At 35.2% G+C, this 19,871-nt stretch overlaps 2 protein-coding genes across 3 annotated transcripts; both read right to left on the reverse strand.

The window, feature by feature from the left end:
• Window positions 1-156: 156 nt before the first annotated feature.
• LOC114190943 (patellin-4-like) lies at window positions 157-2,235 on the reverse strand. The gene is made up of 4 exons (XM_028080033.2): window positions 1,136-2,235; window positions 937-1,061; window positions 727-868; window positions 157-631 (listed from the first exon to the last, which is right to left on the reverse strand). Exons 1-4 carry the CDS (start codon window positions 2,033-2,035, stop codon window positions 371-373), a joined length of 1,428 nt encoding a protein of 475 aa, XP_027935834.1. The 5' UTR covers window positions 2,036-2,235; the 3' UTR covers window positions 157-370.
• A 1,048-nt stretch (window positions 2,236-3,283) lies between these two features.
• Window positions 3,284-18,051, reverse strand: TTN8 (Structural maintenance of chromosomes (SMC) family protein). Of its 2 annotated transcripts, XM_085675502.1 has the most exons (19): window positions 17,897-18,051; window positions 17,358-17,822; window positions 15,666-15,902; window positions 14,748-14,981; window positions 14,135-14,373; window positions 12,992-13,258; window positions 12,613-12,883; window positions 11,887-12,011; window positions 10,841-10,950; window positions 10,381-10,488; window positions 10,172-10,311; window positions 7,062-7,151; window positions 6,773-6,981; window positions 5,817-5,986; window positions 5,507-5,616; window positions 5,050-5,426; window positions 4,004-4,255; window positions 3,602-3,829; window positions 3,284-3,518 (listed from the first exon to the last, which is right to left on the reverse strand). In XM_085675502.1, exons 2-19 carry the CDS (start codon window positions 17,793-17,795, stop codon window positions 3,470-3,472), a joined length of 3,654 nt encoding a protein of 1,217 aa, XP_085531628.1. In that variant the 5' UTR covers window positions 17,796-17,822; window positions 17,897-18,051; the 3' UTR covers window positions 3,284-3,469. The 2 variants fall into 2 exon arrangements, with proteins under 2 accessions (XP_085531628.1, XP_027934790.2); XM_028078989.2 differs by having other exon boundaries at window positions 17,358-18,047.
• Window positions 18,052-19,871: the final 1,820 nt, after the last annotated feature.

Below are 19,871 nucleotides of genomic sequence, written 5' to 3' on the forward strand. Positions count from 1 at the left end.
TAGAGGTTATGGTTGAATTCATTTTAAAAATAATTAATATAATTTAAAAATAAAAATAAAACCAGTGTTATTTTACTAAATTTACTTAATTTAGCTCATATAACATTTTTTTTTTCATTTACCGGATTAAAATTGCTTTAATAATGCAACTATCTATAACTGGAAAAACTTCTATTCCATTAAAAATAATGGGTTTGAGTTGGAAGTGTTAATAGAAAGATGTAGATGCGTAAAGAATCAAATTCTAGTAGCCATGAACTAGAAGCTTTGAATCTGTAGCAATGGGTAAAAGGGTCTATTCTGCGAGCAATATCACGTTGGCAACAGTGTGAATGTACAACGTCTTCATTTCAAGTGAGGCGATTTACTGCTATAACAAGATGAACATGGGAACTGTGGTTCTGGCTTTAGATCTATAGAACATTTTTCTCTTCTTGTAGGTCCCGTTTTCAACTGTTATCACTATCTTCCCAGGTTCACTGATGTAAAAGGAGTTTCTAGTGCTGCTACCCTCTACGTTTTGGTTTTGCAGTAACACAGTGTACGACCCTTCATCATCTGGAATGAACTCTTCCTTGTAGCACACATCCCATCCCACCACAGTTACATCCCACATTATTGTCACTCCAAGCTAAAAATCACAGTCAATCACACACATTATTAATCACACTTTTACGTCCATGTGCATTCAAATCCAAACAAACAAATGTGTCAAAAGTTTCATACCTCTGCCACTGGAAATTCAACTTTTGAAACAGTGTTTCCTTTTATTTTGATCTCTGTAGCCTTATCAGCAGGCGAGAAATCTTCATCGTTGTTCCTCCTGAGACCACCGTACTCACATGGAAGATGTTCTGGGGCTATGAACCTTCACAACACTATGTTAAAAAAATGTGGTTGAATAAGATTTTAAGAGAAATTGTTAGGCACACTCACTTGTGAAGGGTCTGCGTGACCTTCTGTGGCCTAGCTAAGATGAACTTCTTTTTATTTCTCTGGTTTATGAATCTTGAGAATAGCACTTGCGACGTGTAGAACCAAAATGGAGCATATATTATGACCTGCAAATCAAATGAAAAATAAAATGAGCCAAACAAAAATCACTCCACTTCTTCTGCATAATATATGGACTTACATGTTTGTGAATGATCTCAGGATAATAATTCTGAAACAAAATGAGAGCTTTTTTGCTGAGTGAGTTGAGTTCCTTGGTTCCTTGCATGGGTGTGTTCTTCAAATCAAAAACCTGAATTATGGAGTCCACCCCTCCGTCTCTAAAGTTTAGCTTCTTGACGGCCTTTTCGATGAGTTGAATTTTCCACCTCAAATACCTGTCACATCTGTTGTGTGATCCAAAGGTCTTCTTGTAGACGCGTCTGTCTTTGAAAACCCCACAAACTTGGTAACACACAGGACGTCCCTCCCTATCCCTACTGCACAAAAATCCTGCATTTGCAGATTCAGGACCTAAATCTTCGTCGGTGATCCCATCAATGTTGTTTTCACGTCGCCATATGAGGGTCTTCTGTAGCATGTCAAAGGCCTCATTCACCTTGTAATCTTTGGCCTTCAAGAATTTCCTCAAAACAACATCGGTGCCTTCATGAGCCTTGCTGGGCAACAAAGGGACACCCCAGATAGAAATCTCTCTAAGCTGTTCCCTCATCACTGCTACATCTTCTGGTTCAAGGTCCTTGTTGGGTTCCCCTAACAAAAAGTTCCCAAGAATCGCGTTTTCAACCTTGCAACGTAATTCAAGCAACGATTTCTTTATCTTGAGTTTAAGCTCAGCTGGGCTTTGGTTCCCATCTCCATAAGTTGAGCCTTCGAGATCATCATCGTCATCGTCATCCTCATCGTCTTCGCAATCATGATATTCTTGGAGGTCTTCCTTGAGACATGACTCGTTCTTATTGTTCTCCATGAAATGGTAAAGTAAGGGCACCCCAACAGTGATTTTCCCATTTTCATCATTGCAACATTCATCGATGCTGTTCATGGCTGCGACTAAAACGTTGATATTCTTCTCCGGCATGTACCGATCCTCCTCCTTGATTGGCACCTTTGGTGGAGGGGAGGGGGTGGAGAGGCAAGAGGAAAGGTGGCCTTACATTATACATGCAAATGCATGAAGCCCTGCTGTTTCTGCCAACTCAATAATGTTGAGAGATGATGGATCCATGCTCTCAATTGAACATTCTCAACCGTTAGTTACCTCACCCACCAAATTTAGATCACTTCACAAACAAAGATGTTTTAATTTGGGTTATGTAAACCAATTTGGCATGCAACGCTCTTTTCATGCAACATGAATCAATCCACACCAACTTCCTTGTAATCACAACCATTTCTATTCTAGTATTTACAATCTTATAATCTCCATCAACAAATTCAAAATAACAGCGACAAACTTTGCCACATCACTCACCAGTGTCTAACTTTCCTATGTTTTCAGACCTTCACGGTATGCGAACCAAGTGTTAAAATATATGAAATCTAGTGTAATCATGGGCCCTTTAAATATTGGGTATCCTTAGTGTAATCATGGGCTAGCTTTTTATGAGTCAAGTGAAACTTTCTTTAGATAAAATAAAACATATCACAAACTAACCACTTATTGTTCAATTTATATAAAAAAATGTATTTGTATAATATTTTTATGAAAAAAAAAATTATAGTTGTTCGAATGAAAATTGTAAAAATATTATATGAATAACAGAATTTCATGATCTAGCCGTCAGGTAAATTTTGTGTAAAGAGAGATTGTTTAGTCAAGTCCTCTTTGAAATCTACCTTAAATTACTTAGCTCTAAATACATTAAAAATTTAAAATTATATTTAAAACAAGACTAAAAGTTCATTTATAGAATGCTCTTTTATAAAGAATCGGTTACTTTTTGCTAAAGCAATAAAGATGAATAATATATAACATGTACACTAATCAGAATAATGTGGTGCGGGGTCTTCAAATCAATCATGCTTGAAAAAGTGAAATATATAAATTGGAAAATAGAAATTTCTAAAAGTATAGTACTCTAGATCTAAAGAAGTGACGAAAGCGAAATTTCCAACGCGGCTAAAAACTCAGTACATCGTTTTCTTTTCTTTTAAAGAGAGGGTCTTCCAAAAGTATAAATCAAATTTTCAATAATTGTTTCTTCGCAAAATTACCTCTCAAACTTGACCTCTTCTTTCATTTTGTTAATGATGATGCTTCAGTTCTAAAGGTCATTTGAGTTTTACGAGGACTGTACACATGATACATAAGAAAGCTAAAGACAAGTTACAAAAAAGAGCCTAATGAATAAAAAATAATTCAAGGATTGTTAGGACATCTAGCTACTGTATTCTACATAGAAAGTGATGAAATCCTATTTACAATAATTTTAAAAAAGAACCCAAAGCAGATACACAAATGAGTTTGTCCATCTTCACACAACAAATAAAAATACCCCGGTATGGAAGAATATTAGGACTCCCGGTATTTGGTCAGATCAAATGTGAGGGTTCTCGAACAGCTGCAAATGGCAAAATCATTACATACCGCCATCAACGTAATGACAATATTTAAATCAATCAATATTTATATCGAGAAATTTACCCTCTTTCAGAATCTCTGTAAACACCAACTAGCGCTTCAGCTTTGTCATAAAAAGTGTCTTTCAGTGATATCACAATACTCTGAAAACCACTTCCACCATCAGCATCCTGGTTAGTCCTTGCCCCTTCGCATGATTTTGAACGAATAAAGCCAGCAACCTTGGCAACATTCAAGTTGTCCAACGCAGCATCAACTTCGTCCAATATAAAAAATGGTGAAGGCTTGTAACTGAAACAAGAAAGTAGGGAGCAATGTCAATGGAACATGAACATCAGATCTCAAAGAAATAGTTTTATTGATGTGTCAGTGTATTTCTTAGATGAATTTTTATTATTAAAACTCAAATAGTAGTTATCAATCAAGTATTCTTGTTCTAATCCAAGTTGTACAAACAATTCCTACCTGTGGATGGAGAATAACAATGCTAGTGCTGCAACTGTCTTTTCCCCACCAGATAGTTGCTCCATATCACGGAAACGCTTCGTTGGGGGCATAGCAGTGTACTTAATGCCATGAAGAAATGGATCATCGTCATTTTCCAAGTTTAGATATGCTGTTCCCCCCAGTGGATGTGTATTGCTCTTTGTAAGTTGTTTGTAAATTTTATCTATATTGCCAGATATATGGTTAAAAGCATCCATGAACAATTGGTACCTGCATCAAATACACACTTAAGCTTCATCAGAAGACAGATGAAATGCCATAAATACAAAGATTTTATTTTCAAGACAACCTCATACGAACTAAACTCTTAACAGTTTGCGAGTCAAATTTACGAAACTCCCATGAGTTTACATAAATTCCCAAGTTTGATAACCTTGCCGACGAGTCTAATGTGGATGGTCCAACAAGATTTTGGCAGGTGGAGGGCAATGTACGATAAGTTGCTGAAGAACAAAGCATGAGAATACATGACTGGGATTACAGTCATGCAACTTCTTAGGGTGGGTTACACTCCTCAAGGTGCACTTAACCCTAACATCTGTGGCGAAAAAAGGTGACAGCCAGCAGCAAGTTGTAGCAGACGGACTGATAACAAAGAGGACAACGCGGGACCTTACCCACTCTGACTCCAACTTGAATTTAAAGATGAGTAAAATCAGTGAGTATATTCCTCAGCTGATGTCATTTTATAGATGTGAAAAGATGAGAAGAGTACAGAACAAGGAACAGCCCAAGACTCTTAATCCCTAGACTGTGTACAACCAAAAAGTGGCTATATAAAGTTGTACAACCAAGTAATAATTAACTATATCAGTATAATATCACTTGTTAAAAATAACTTCTTCAAACAACTAGTCATTTAATTATTTTCGTGACATCATTTCTGATGTAATTTTAAGACTCCTTTAGTCCATCCACCAGAACCATGCACACTATAAACCATTGCCTACGTATTAATATTATAATACAAGTAATGACAAAAATGGAACTAAAATAACTTGTACCTTCTCTGCTTAACCTCATTAAATCTTTGTGTTTTTTCCCTCTCCTCTTTCCTGACAGCTTCAAACTCCTCAGTTACAGCTCTTTCCTTTTCCAAAAGAGCCTCATATTGGTCCAATGCCTTCAAATTTGGTGCTGTTCTTTCAATCTCAGATACCAAGGCATCAATTTTTTGCTTAAAGTCCACCTCAATTTTATCCCTGTCTGAGTGCCTCTTATCTTTCAGTGACCTACTTAGTTGATCAAAATCAAAATGTGGACCTGGTACTGAGTTATCAGTATCCATGGGATCTGGTATGATAGGGAGGTTAATCTGTTCGAGTTCACACTTTTCTAATATTTCCTGCTTTTGCACATTCAACTGATCGATCTGTGCCTCCTGTAAATACACTAAAGATGTTGGCTATCTTCACTTTGCATGCAAGTTACACAAGAGACAAGAATTATAGTACATCTAACCTTAGAATGTATCAGCCGATTAAGTTTGGATATGTTTGTTGTGGCTGCAGAAGCTTTCTTCTTCCACTCTTGGATTTCCTTCTCACATTCTTCTGACTTTGATTTCCACTCTTCGAGAGTAGAAAGAGAACAGAGGAAGAATAAGATCCCAAAAGAAGAAAACATAAAATAAAGTAATAGTGGGTCTGTATTCCCATCAATTTGAGATAGAAATAGCTCAGGGCTACCCAGATAACCAAGCTTTCATTTTAACAACATCCCCCTGTATGCCACAAATATATGATACAGCAAACACAGTTATCAACTATACCTTTAACTTCTTCCTTTAACTGATTAACCTCTTCAGTAGACTTCTCAGCTGCTAACTTCGCTGCAGCCTCTCTGTCCTGTACACGTTTTAAATCTTTCTCTAAAGCACTTATAGAAGCTTCCAGTTCTAGAATTCGCGAACTCATGTCCCGATTTTGTTCATACTCCAACCTATAGAATAATTTTAAAAAATACCAACAAATGAAAGCATAGATCAAATTAACAGCACCTAGCTAGATGGAAAAAAAAAAAAACTGAAAGTTAAGCTTCAAATATCCTTTTTTTGATTTTTGCTCTTTATTAATTTTCTAAGGTAATTGAAAACCTTCTGAACATAAAAGTAGATGCAGTAAAAGAAACTTTTGAGTAATTGGGAACACTACATGTTACAATGACCATAATTCATATCGCATAAAGAAAAACTTTAGCTAAATTACTATTTTAGATGCAGCAAGAACTTAATCATGGCTTCTATACTGCAGAATCCATGATTTGAGCAATGGATCAAACGCCAAGAGCTATGAATCTAAAATTACTTATGTAAAATAGATCCAGACAATGAAATAGGTACCAGACAGACATTTTCTGACCACCTACAGACTTAAGCATCATATCAATTATGCAGACCTAATCTTCAATACATAATTCTATTACTCGTGTTTCTATCTCCCAGTTATATAGTAATTAGTACTGAAAAAAAAGTAGAATTCGGCATCCTAGACTTGGTTGAACATCAAAAGTTCCAGTTTTCCTCTTTCCTCTTTTTAATTTCCATCAATCTTTTTTTCCTTTTGATTGTAGTTGTATACTGTACTAGTTGGTATTTAAAACACTTTTCGCAATCTGCGTACATGTTACTTGTATGTAAGATCATAACCGCATTCATGCATGTAAATTATGTAGCTCAAGTTAACAGACTGCGAGAGATGTAATTTAAGTACAAGAAAAGGAACACACTGATATTTTAATTTTGAAAGTTGGCTACTCAAGTTCAGCCTCTCCTCCGCTATATTTTGAGCAGCCTTGAGTCTGTTTTCTTCATATTCACGGATGTTTGCTACCCCAACTGACTTGCTGAAGTCTCTGTATATCCTATCAGTAATTTCATTTATTCTCCTCTCAAGCTTGCGTATTTCTGCATTGTTCTTGTTAACAGCATCATTTAACTGCATAGCATAAACACCTAGTAACCAGTCAGATATACAAGGATATTGCTACAAACAAATTCAAGAAATGTGAATACAACCTTCTTCAGCTCTGGACTGATACATTCAATTCTTTCTTTGATTGTCTTCTTTTCGTGGCTCAGATTTGAAAGTTTATCTTCAATGCTTCGCTGGCAAAGGTAAAAGCATAAAAATAAAATTACTTGAAATATTCCATATGAAACAAAAGAAATAAATGTCATCAATGTAAAAAGGTTCTTACCCATACTGTTTGTGTCAGTATATGGTAATAGAAATTGTATTAGTTAGAACTAAACACGTATTTTGTACAACTGTCATAGCACTAAACACGTGTTCAGTACAGCTATCATCTTTCTCCTGTATTTCTAAATACCTCTCTGTACAGAGTGCTAAAACACTTTTTCATAATATCGAAATACTTCCGGTTCAGTTTCTCTCTGTTATCTAATATGGTATCATGAGTGTTTTTTTTCGATGATTCTGATACTGCTGCTCTTCAATCGTCTTCTTTGATCATCTTCTCCGATGGTCTTCTTCGATCGTCTTCTTCGTGCATTTGAGCGGTTGATTTTTGCTGGCTCTCGTTTCTTTCTTCTCTTTGCAGTTCGTCGCTCCTGTCATTGCAATTACGACCATAATTCTGTTTGTGCTCGTAGGTACTTCTCGTTTCTACTCTCGTTCTGGTTCGCGATCTTTGTTTCTTTGTTTCTTTGATTCGTGTTCTCCAACTGGTCCTCGTCTACGATAGAGATTTTTCTTCTCATTCTCGTTCGCACCGATCGTCACTCCATTCGCGTTTGTGATCTAGATCTCGTTCTCGCTTGAGATTGTGTTTGCTCTTGTTCATGACGACGTTTTGGTGATGTCGTCTTTTTTCGTGGCATGCTATGGCTACGAACTCCTTTCCTACAACCGTTACCGAGAAGTTAGATGAATCAAACTATCTTCACCAGAGGCAATTTGTTGAACCAGTGATCAAGTCACATAAACTTCAGCTATTTGTGGTGAATCCTATTGACGTTATTAATCCTGCATATGAAGCCTAGGAAGTCCAAGATCAAACTTTGTTGGTGTGGCTTCAGTCTACACTTTCTAAGTCTGTTCTATCTCATGTTCTTGGATGCACTCACTTGTATGAAGTATGGGACCGCATTCATGACTATTTTAATCTTCAAACAAAGTCTTGTGCACGTCAATTGAGAACTATTATGCGTGCTGTTAAAATTGAGTCTCTGACTATGGAAGAGTATCTACGCAAAATCAAGAATTACGTTGATGAGCTTGCTAGTGTTGGCTTTCTTGTTCACCATGATGAGCATGTTGATGCCATTTTAGAAGGTCTTCCCTCTTATTATGCTCATATTTTTCAATTATAGAAAGCAAGTCCTTCCATTGCTGAGATTGAAGCTCTTTTGCATGGTCATGCCACACGATTACATCGATATGAACAAGAAAATCAAAACCTCGTAAAACCTTCTCTCAATTTTATCCATGGTTCCTATGCTCGCAGTGCACATAAAGGCAATCCTCGTGGTTCTGGTCACAGTGGTAGTGGTCCAACTCGAGGTTGTGGCAAGTTTGCCAACTTTCAATGCCAAATTTGTCTTAAGTTTGGTGATATAGCTAATGCTTGCCACTTCAGATCTGATGAGTCCTACCATCCTCCTGAGTCCTTGTTCTTTATTGATCTTGCTACTTAGCAGACTATTCTGTATTCTGCTGGCACGTACAAGACCTCCAACACTTAATCCAAATCCTCAGCCAACTCCCGATTCTTAGCCTAGTGCTATGGTTTTGCAGTCCTCCTCTTCAGAAAAAGGCAAGTCTTCCTGGATACGTGATTTGGGTGCCAGTTTTCATGTCACTAGTGAATCCTTAAATATAAAACAGCATCAACAAGCAAAAGAAGAGAATGATTCGGAGAACAATGGAGAATTTGTTGATGACTATACACTTGAAAGTGGTGGTGGAGGTGTGAATCTATACACACACTAGACACAGCAAGAGGGTCACAAACAACTGGGATAATGACTTGATCAGATGGAGACGCAAAAGGAGAAGGATTGGACTTAAAGTACGGGGAAGACTCAATGAAGGTGACATTAGCAATAACGAAATAGAGGTTATGAGAAGGAAAGCAACATTGGCTTGGGGTGGCACGTAAAGGCGCATCGGAGCTTCGATCACCACGAATTTTGCTGCACAGTGGCCGCCTGGCCGAGACGAACAAACCAATGGTGTTAATACACTAGACACAATAGGAGGGTCACAAACAACTAGGATAGTGACTTGATCAGATGGTGACACAATAGGAGAATGATTGGACTTAAGTATGGGGAAGACTCAACAAAGTGACATTAGCTATAACAAAGTAGCGATTAGAAGAAGAAAAGAGACTTTGGCTTGGAGTGGCAGGTAAAGGCGCATCTTTGCTTCGATCACCGTGATTTTTGCTGCACAATGGCCGCTTGGCTGGGACAAGCAAAACAATGGTGTCGCTAGTCCAAGCAGCAGCGGCAGCTGAAGTAATGGTGACAACAGCGGCAGCAATGGTGACAGCAACAGTGACAACGACCTCACAACAAGGAAACCAAATTGGGTAGTGGTAGCATGATGGTGGCAAAAAAATAAACACAAGAAAAAAAATATCTAATAACAATGCTGAAAAAAGAATTAGCACTGTGAATGGTGGGTTCAGCAAGGAGGAAAGGACTAAACCTAGCTCTGATACCATGTTGAAATAAAAGAGAGAAAGAGAGGCATAGATTGAATCCCCAATGTGTATTAAACACAGGGTTGTGCATTTATAAAAAAGAAAATATAAAGAGATGGATCTAAGTCCATTACATCTAACAATAGCTAATGAAAATGAGCTTGAAACAGCATATATACATTTCATAAGCTGTCCTGGGAAACTCATTGCAACAAGTCTATGCTTTACAAGCAGTTATTTAGTGGATAAGCCAAAATATAAGTTTTTTCTAAACAAATCCAAAGTGTCATACAAATTGTGTTCTCAACTGAGTCAATACACATATAGCAAGCACATCAAACATTCTAGGACTAAGAAAAAGAGAAATAAAACCACAAAAAGTAAAATGAAATAAGAATTGCATGCTTGATTGTACCACAACAACAAAAGACTATCAGCTTTTTTGTTTGATTGTACCTTCTCAATTTCGGCATATTGAATCTTTTTCTCAAGTCCACTAATTTTTCCAGATGCTTCAGACTCTTTAAGGTGCATATCCCTTATTGATCCTAGCGATTCCAACTCTGCTTCATACTGCTCTTTCTTTTTATTAAGTCCTGAAAAAAAAAACATGTTTACTGCAGGAGCACAAGCTTTGACTTGAAAATTTTAAAAATGATAAAAACCTTCAATTTTCTTGTCATCCCACTGTTTTGACCTTGCTTCCATTCCACCACTAGTGCCTCCAGTCATTGTGCCGGATTTTGTGAGCAGAATTCCATCCACAGTTACAACTAAGTAAATTATAGAACAATGTTCACTAATTTCCAATCTGATAATCAATGGTTGTATTAAATGCACCCGGATTACATCACATGCATTATATGTAAACAAAAGGATTACTCTCAAAAAGCCAGAAGTCTGTTAGATAAGAAACGAAATTACAAAATAGACAAACACAAAGTACAAAGACCATGGACTTAACTAAAAGTTACAAACTGTGCCAAAAAAGTACATATAACGAAAGCCAGTGGAAAAAAAATGCATGGGGATCAAACAAGAACATCCATGTACTTAAGTTTTAAAGCGGTATCAGTAAGAACATAAAGAACCAGTAGAGGATAGAAAGAAAAAAGGTCTTCTTACCTTTAAACCTCTCTCCACTCCAGCTTAAAATTTTGGCCTCTTCAAGATCATCACAAACAAGAGTGTTCCCAACAGCAAAGAGAATTGCCTTCTCCAAGGAGGGATCAAACTTGCACTAGTTAAGTTGAAACACTTAAACCACTTTTCAGCTTGTTATATGGGTATAACTAACTAGATCAACAAAAAAGTATGAACAAAACACCTGATAATGGAGTATTCACGAGCAGGTGAAGAGAAAAACATGAATGATAGACCTATTTATAATCCAACAATGGCATCTGGCCTTAAAGGAATTCTCTAAAGCAACAGTTCATAGAATAGTATTTTAATGAGAAGAAACTGAACAAAATTTGCAAATCAAACAAAAAAACTATATATCCAATTAGAGACAGGATTTGATTTTAGTGAGCTAAAGGAAACAGAAAGGATAACAGAAGCAAAAGCTTAGAGCAATACACAACAAGACGGGTGAGGACAATGTAAACAGTTTGAAACTAGAAACCAAATGACTGGCAAACTTTGATGATGTTAAGATGTAGCAGCTCTATGCATCACACTGACATCCAAGGTTACCCCATCAACAGAAACAGCCATTTGCATGATTTTGTTTTCTAAGGAGATTACACATTCCAGTAGGATTTTGAATGTACAATTCAAATGCAGCATGAAGCATAACAACCTTTTCCCACTAGGTACGGTCAACTACATGGATTATACAATGCCGTTGACCTAAAAGCAGGAAGCATTTTATTATAAAATGGCTGGACAAAATATTTGACTGCATAAAAAGGTGATATGTGATTGATGAGTCGTCAACTCATCACCTTTCTTTGCCTTCCCATTCAGAAATTTTCAAGAAACGTGGCTAACATCACAAATTACTAATTTTTCAAATTAGTCAAAACAATAAAGTTGCAAAGGACGGGCTATATAACAAAGGTAAATTTCAAGAAATGCTCAGTTTCATTAGAACAGATTCAAATTACAAATTTGAAAAACATAAACAGAACCAGTTCTTCACGGTAGCCACTAGAGAAAAAGGATATTGAATCACATCAAAGACCAGTTTTGCTGTACCCCCTAATGTGCGCAATCTTTCCATTATTGGCTTCACCCGAACTGATTCCAGAGGAATAAATGTCTGGGGAGGAAGCCTCTGATCTTTTAAATACTGAAAAGTTAAGAAATCAATACCAATAAATATAACTAAGTAAACGGAACCAAGTATAGAAGTTCAATGTTCAAAGAGGCAAAACTGGAATTTTAACATCAGAATTTTATGGCTTACAACAATTATAGCAAAATTTTATGAAATAAGAAGCAATTTTTCTTCCAATTTTAGACAATTTGGTTGCCACAACCAAAGAACCATGTCAAACATAACAAAATCCACCAGGATGACAGTACAGATGCAGCAAGTCAAAAAAGTTATTAAAGTCATCAAGGATGAAAAGGCAACAAAAATGAAGGTCCAGCAGCTTCAAGGTACCTAACAAGTTTAATGCTCAAGCATCGGTCAACAAGGTTTATGTAGCACATATACTGTTATGCAAATTTTGAAGTACATAACAAATTCAAATTTATCTTTATATTTTTTTCAGAGCTCAAGTTTGTAGTGTAATCAACACTACTGGAGAAAAAAAGGGTATTCAGATCAAAAACCTATCAATATTAAATAGAGTCTGTGAGTTCAAAAAAAAGACTAAGTAATCATGCAATTGAAAACAAAAAGTACAATGGTACAAACAGAATATTAGAAAACTTATTAGGACCTTGATGCATTCCTTCCCAGTTGACTCCTTGTCAACTACAACTGCATCCATAAATTTACCCATTGCAACAGTAACAGCAAGGTTATACTTCTTCTGTGTTGGCCTACAAAGATCAGTCATGCGACCATGAACTCCTTGAAACAGGCGCTTCAGAGTTTCAACAGCCTGAGACAACCTAACATCTCTCTCACTTTCATATCTATCAGCCCTCAATTCACGAAGTTGATTTTCTACTTCACCGATTTTTAACCTCAAATTTTCATATTTTTTCCTGCAGATCAAAAGAAGCAACACCATTTCAAAAATATCATCAGTAATGTGCTTAAATGTAGTAGGAAGCTTTTACAGTTTTCAAAAAAGAAGCATTCAGTAAAAGTACTTGGAATCACGATGTTTGTCCTGCATCGCACGTAGTTCCTTTTTCAAGTTCTCAAGGCCAGTTTTATTTTTTGCAGAATTATCAAGAATCTTTTCAAGCCTTGCTCGCATCTGTTCTTCCTGTGAGTTCAGTTCAGACTCCCTGTTTCTTAACTGTTGAAGATTTTCTTCCAAATTCTTTTGAGCTTCGGTATCAGCATTTAGTTTCCTATCTAGAAGCTCCTTTTCTTCTCTAAGCTTTGCAGTTTTCATCCCAGCCTCCTCTTTACTGCAGGTACAGGAACACAAAAAAATAGAAAATGAAAAATTAATATGCATGATAGTTGCTAAATACAAGCTGTTGTTAGTTGGATATTAAATGAAATATTAAAAGTTGTTGGTAGGATATTAAACATATTACTAGAAGTTGTTAGAAGATTCTAGAGATCTCTTGTAACTATTACTTTAGGGTTTGAGTTCTCTATATATAGAAGTTGATGTACTGTTTAAAATCAATTAACAAAAATAAGAATCTTCTTTCTTTCAAATTATTCCTTTCAAGTCTAACATATTATAAGTTTTTTTCCATGACAACAAATGTGCTACCAAAAGATAGAATTGATGAAATTCAGTCCAATGAAATAGATTTAATTCCTCATGAGAACGAATGTGCTATCAGGAGGCTCTAATTGATAAGACATGGCCAAGCTGCTAATGAGAGGTGATAAAATACCATAAGCAAGTAACACCATACACATTTGGTTGATATCAGTCAAATCACAATGAATACATGTTCCAACTGATTCACAATTTCAACCCGCATGAAATAAAGTACTTTCCTTCAACAGAAAGAAGAAAAAAGCATACACAATTGACAAAATAGCTTCACCTTGTATCCCTAACAGTCTAGCACACAGATTATCTCTCTTGACCAGCATAATCAAATAACATGAGTACACAATGGATATGGCATACATGATTTTAAGCGCATGTCAAAACTCATTAGCATTAAAGTTTACAGTGCAAGTATTTTGTTAGAAAAAAAACCAAAGTTATATATATATATATATATATATATATATATTATATATATATATATATATATATATAGAGAGAGAGAGAGAGAGAGAAAATTGGCTAACAGCTACAACAAAAAAACACTCACATTCGAAAATACTCATCCAAATCATTGCCTTGCAAATCAAGCTCATCATCAACATCCCGTCCCTTTTCCTGAAGGTCTGCCATTTTAGCTGTAAGATCCTGGATGCCATTCTGTAGTAATGCAATATCAGCATCATGCTTCGTCCGTTCAACCTTTTTTTTATCAAGTTCTTTCTTCCCTTTTTTAATTTTTGAAGTAATACGGGTCATTTCCTCCTTTAACTTCAGAAGCTCAGGCTGCTGCTAGGAGAGAAGAAAAATAGATAAATAATACCAAAATATTCAGTCTATTAAGAGCATAACAAATACGAACAATAGGATTACAGTTAGATGATTCAGGTACTCCTAGCTCTTTATCACTTTTTTGTGTCTACAGGAGTTGTCATCCTTACCACCCACTAATCCCAGATTAACAAAACCACATTCCAAACCTTAAAATTGCAATATCCAACCCAGTTTTCTACAGAACACATATGATCACAAGCAACAAAGTTCAATGAGTAAAGCATAGAATCAACCAATGTAAAAATTTCAATAGCTGGAATTGATAATATTATGATGACAATAACCTTAAAGTATAGTACACACACCCCAGATGTAGGAAACATACTTACACTCTTATCGAGTCTGCTGTTTTTCTCATTAATTCTCTTTTCCCGCAGCGTAATCTCTTTGAGATATTTGGCCTGCTCTTTTTTCTTTTTACTAGCTTCATTTTCAAAATTTTCCAGCTCTTTAACAACACCTTCACGACTTCTCTCCTCATCTTCAAGATCCTTAATTGTTTTAACATAATCATTATGTATATTAAACAACTGCCACAAGAAATGCTCTCTCTTCATAGATTTCTGCATGAGAAAAAAAACAAATACTTGAAAACTTTGCTTGCCACAGTAAGACTGGTCGACATCAAGAGAAAAAATGCACAAAATCCAGGAATTTCATCATACTTTTTCTTCAGTTGAAAGTAAATAATATCTAGCAACACTTGGATTAAAGATACTGTAGTGGTACAGTTTTCCACCAATTCAGTTACAGGAAGCTAATTACCAAAAAAATTAGAAAGAATACCCGTACTTTAGCTTAAGCAAATCCAAAGACGAGGAAACAGAAAAAGGGCATAGAGGCCACTCAAAGTGGCACCTTCAATTTATTGACAATAGCCTTTGGATCTTCAAGAGAAAGTTCCAATTTCAATCAACTATCTCCATCAGGTAGATCAGATGGAGCAACGAAGGTGGAAAACACAGAAAGGCAGTGACATCATAGAAGCATTGACATAAGGGCAGTAATAGGAAAACTGAGGGTGAAATTCTTACTTTTTACTTGTTATAGTTACTAGAAGTACCATCCTACCTTGGTTTAATCAGTCATGCAGCAGAAAAGGTATGATAAAACAGAATAGTAAGGCCTAAAATGAACTAAACAGACTGTACTACATCAAGCTAAAACAGTCATATTGGAGCCGCAGGCAACCTACACACATACATAGCGCACACACAAACACACATACATTGAAACAGATCCACTACCAGTTCTTGTTGGAGGCGGAGATGCTTCTCTGCTTCTTCCTTCTGTTCTTTCTTCTGCTTTCTTTCCATAACAACAGTCTTCTTCTTTTGATAAACAAGTGCTGATTTTTCTTCAGCAGCGCCTTTTTCCTCTTCAAACAGCTCATAGTCCCTCTTGCACTCGTCAGAGCCAGATATCTGCTCCACCAGTGCAGTGAGCTCTTTGGGATTCTTCGACGCAATGGACTCAACATCACCCTGCAAAACTTAGCATTGTCAATTGAGATAAGTAACAAATTTAAGTCATACTTGATGAACTTCTCTACAAAGTGTTAATCATCGTTGCTATAATGCGGAAGCAGAACTGCCACTACTAGGACCACCATAGCATAGAGTTTAGTGTATTGTCTGTAGTGACCTAATGCCGGCTGCAAATAGGATACTCACACTATTTGTTGTTTCGTAAAAGTCCTTTGGGGCATTTTTTAAGGGGCTATTTGGGATTTCAATTTCAAAAAACAAAACAATTCTTATGACTTAAAAGAGATGACAGTTGATGATTCCTATCTAAGTAACTTAGATTTCAATTCTATTGATATTTAGTAGCATATTTTGTTTAAGATACCTATACCAATTATTTTTAATTGCTTATTATGACTATTTATAAATGCCATTAGTTGTTTGTATTTTTTAATTATTTTTAGAAATTATGTGCATATAGTATACATAATATAAACATTAACTATATTTAGAAAATTTCAGAATTCGTTATCCCATGATCTGTTATCCCATGATCCGCTATCCCACTATTGCACTTTTAGATCCAATAGCGAGGGGCGTTTATGATCTGACCCTGTCCATTGACCCATCACAACCCAAAGTTAATTTGGATGGATTCCCGTTATGAGATTAGACACAAGGAACTTTGAGACGGGTTTTGGTTGTGCTTCGACTCGCTCCAACCTAGTCCCAAGTCCTATATTTCTGTAAAAGTATTATATTTTAAAAAATTATACATTAGTAATACAATACTTTCACTTGTTAGATAATATTTTGTAAAACACGATACTGTATTTATATTAGTATATTAGTATTTTATATCTTGAAATATATTGTAAAATATATAAATATAAATGTAAGCATATGCTTCTTTAATTTTACGATTTAATTATACATAATATTAATATTCATATATTATGTTCACAAATCAGGTTAACCCAGTCTTTCTCCAATTATTTCGGTTCTTAATTAGATTGGCTACGGGCTCAACCATATAACCCTAACAATGTTTCAGGTTGGGTAGTATACGATAGAACATCCCTACTGGGCTGGGGGCAGCTTTTATAAGAAAAAAAAAATGAAATGGGTTTATCCATAATTTAAAAGTTAGTTAAATTGGAAAAGTTCACTAATATAAACTTTCAAAAAGAAAACGTTTAACTTGTGCACAGAATAATTTTAGTTACAGATAAACTCATTCCATGTTTTCTTCTTATTTTTTCCATTTTTAGAAGTATCAAGTTTTTATGAAAAAATTAGTCAAAATAAATCCTATATGCACCTTAGCTTTTGGGGGTTTTAAGGTTTTAAACCACTGCTTATCCATACTTTGTTATATTTACTCATATGCAACTTCACTTCTAGGAGAAGTTAACCCAGAGGTTTCTTCTATAAAAACCAATGGCATAAGCAGGACAAATATTGAAGCAGAACCTGAAAGACCAAGAAATTGCGAGCTTTGATGAGGATGCCGAGGGACTTGAGTCTGTTGTTGTAGGTGTCCCAATTGACGAGGGTGTCGTCGATGCGGTACTCGCTGGAGCCGGCGCCAGTGATGGTGCGGGTGAATCGAATCTCAGTGGAGTTGGCGAGGTGGTAGACAAGGCGGACGAAGGCTCGGCGACCCTTCTGGTCTTTCTCGCGGTCGTCGAAGGCATAGATGAGGTCCTTGAGCTGCGCACCGCGGAGCTGGCCGGTGCGGACGCCGAGGACGAAGCTGATGGCGTCCATGAGGTTGGACTTACCGGCGCCGTTGGGGCCGATGATGGCGGTGAAGTCGTAGAAGGGGCCGATCATTTGGAAGCCCTTGTAGGACTTGAAATTCTCCACCTCCAGACAGTGGATTCTCCCCGGAGAGAGGAGCGACGGCATGGTTGCGTTCAGAGTGAAACTGTGAAACTGTGAACCCTAGGGTTAGTTAGGATTTGGGAATTGAAATGGATGGGAAAATTGGCGGGAGAAGAAACCCTAACCGAGAGTGAACGTTATACGGTAGTAGCAGAATCAGGAGTGCGAGAAGCAATTGTAAAATCAGTGAAATAAGGGATCTTCGCCTTTCAATTGCGACGTCATTGTCTTTAGATTCAAAGTTTATAATATCAGCAAAAAAAATGACGATTGTTTATGGCGGGATAGATACTGTTTGATGAGCAATGAACATTTAGAATTTTTTTCATCGTTAGAAAACATATTTTCATACGCATATTACTATTATACTGTATTAGCGAACACAATATTTTTTAAAGTTTAAGTTAAAATCAATAATAAATATATAATTAATTTTTAAAATAATTATTAATATAAAATTAAAAAAATATATGTAAAAATATTTTTAAAATAATAATTTAAGATAAAAAAGTCTTTTTCTGAATAATAAGTAAAAGTAAATTATTTATAAAATAATTAACTTTTAAAATAATTAAAAATAAAACTAAAATATTAAAATATGAAATGGTATCTTCTTATATATTATTATAGATATAATAATAAATGTATAATAAAAATAATCTCTTAATTTGTATCTTTAATTGTTATTTCTAAATAAAATATTAATCATTATGATAAATTTAATCAAATATTTATATTAATTCTTATTTTCAAAAATTATCTTTTTAAATTAATCAAATTAAAATCACATAATACATGTGTATACAAGTAAAATAGTGTTGAAGACATTTAAAGATAAAAATACACGGTTAAATATATTTTTATCGTTAACTTTGAGTGAAAATTAAAATTAGTTTATTTTTATAAATTTGGTCCAATTTAGTCTTCTAATTTTAAAAATATGTAAATTTAGTTCTTTTAACTAAATTTTGTTAAGTTTCTTCGACGTTTTAAATGTGTTTCATGATAACATTTGAATTGTTTATACACTTTAACACATTTTTACTTCAATATTAGATGAGAAACACATCTGAAACATCAAAGAAACTTAACAAAATTTTATTAAAAAAACTTAATTCACACATTTCAAAAGATGGGAGATAAAATTTGTTCAAAGTTTCGAAAAAGATTAATCTCAATTTTCACTAAAAATTAAGATCAAAAATTACACAAACAATCTAAACAAGATAAGAGTATGTATCTTTTGAACTTGCCTCTTGTTTGAGAGCGAAAAAGAAAATGAAAATATATATTTGAGGGAAAAACAAAATATAAAAATTAAGACTATGCAAGAGTGCAAAAATGAAACTTTACAACTATACAAACCCAATGTTTAAAAGATATCTACAAATTTACAAAGGAAATGTTAGTGAACTACACAATATGCACATATTATATATATATATATATATATATATATATATATATATATATATATATATAACAAACTCTAACTAATTACAAATTACTAATTATATCAGCGCAAATCCTCGGGCAACAAGGCCAAAAACTTGTTATGACCCAGTTGAGGGTCTATAAATTTATCTAGTAAGTGCACTAGGTCAATTGTAGCACAACAAGGTCGTAGGGATTTGGTTTGATAAAATAGTAATCTATAATCTATTCAAGTTTGTGATAACATATTGACAAAGGGTTGATAGTTTTAAATATAAGTTTTATTAATAATAAAGATAAGTGATGTTGATTATGGGGTTGGGATTGAACTTAACTTCTTTCACTCATTTGCACTGCCATTGATTCTCTATAAATTATGTTCTTTATCTTAGTGTTCTTGGAAGTACGTTTACTTGTAATTCTAACCTCATGTCTGAGTATTAGAACCTAAAGGTGTCAGACGCAACATGTCCCTATCTAGGTGGAGGAACCCTTGCATTAAGAACAATACTATTTAAACCAACTAAAGTCGCATATCCATGTCTGGTATATGCCAAGCATTAGGAAATTTGATTGGATATAAGCACTAGACCAGATGTTTTCTACTATATATCTAAGACAATGTTTTATTGAACTAGACATTCTACTTCATTGACACGTGTCTTA

This window comes from Vigna unguiculata, chromosome 7 (genome assembly GCF_037176805.1).
Source record: "Vigna unguiculata cultivar grain cowpea cultivar isolate G323 ecotype 2 chromosome 7, ASM3717680v1, whole genome shotgun sequence".
Taxonomy (NCBI): Eukaryota; Viridiplantae; Streptophyta; class Magnoliopsida; order Fabales; family Fabaceae; genus Vigna; species Vigna unguiculata.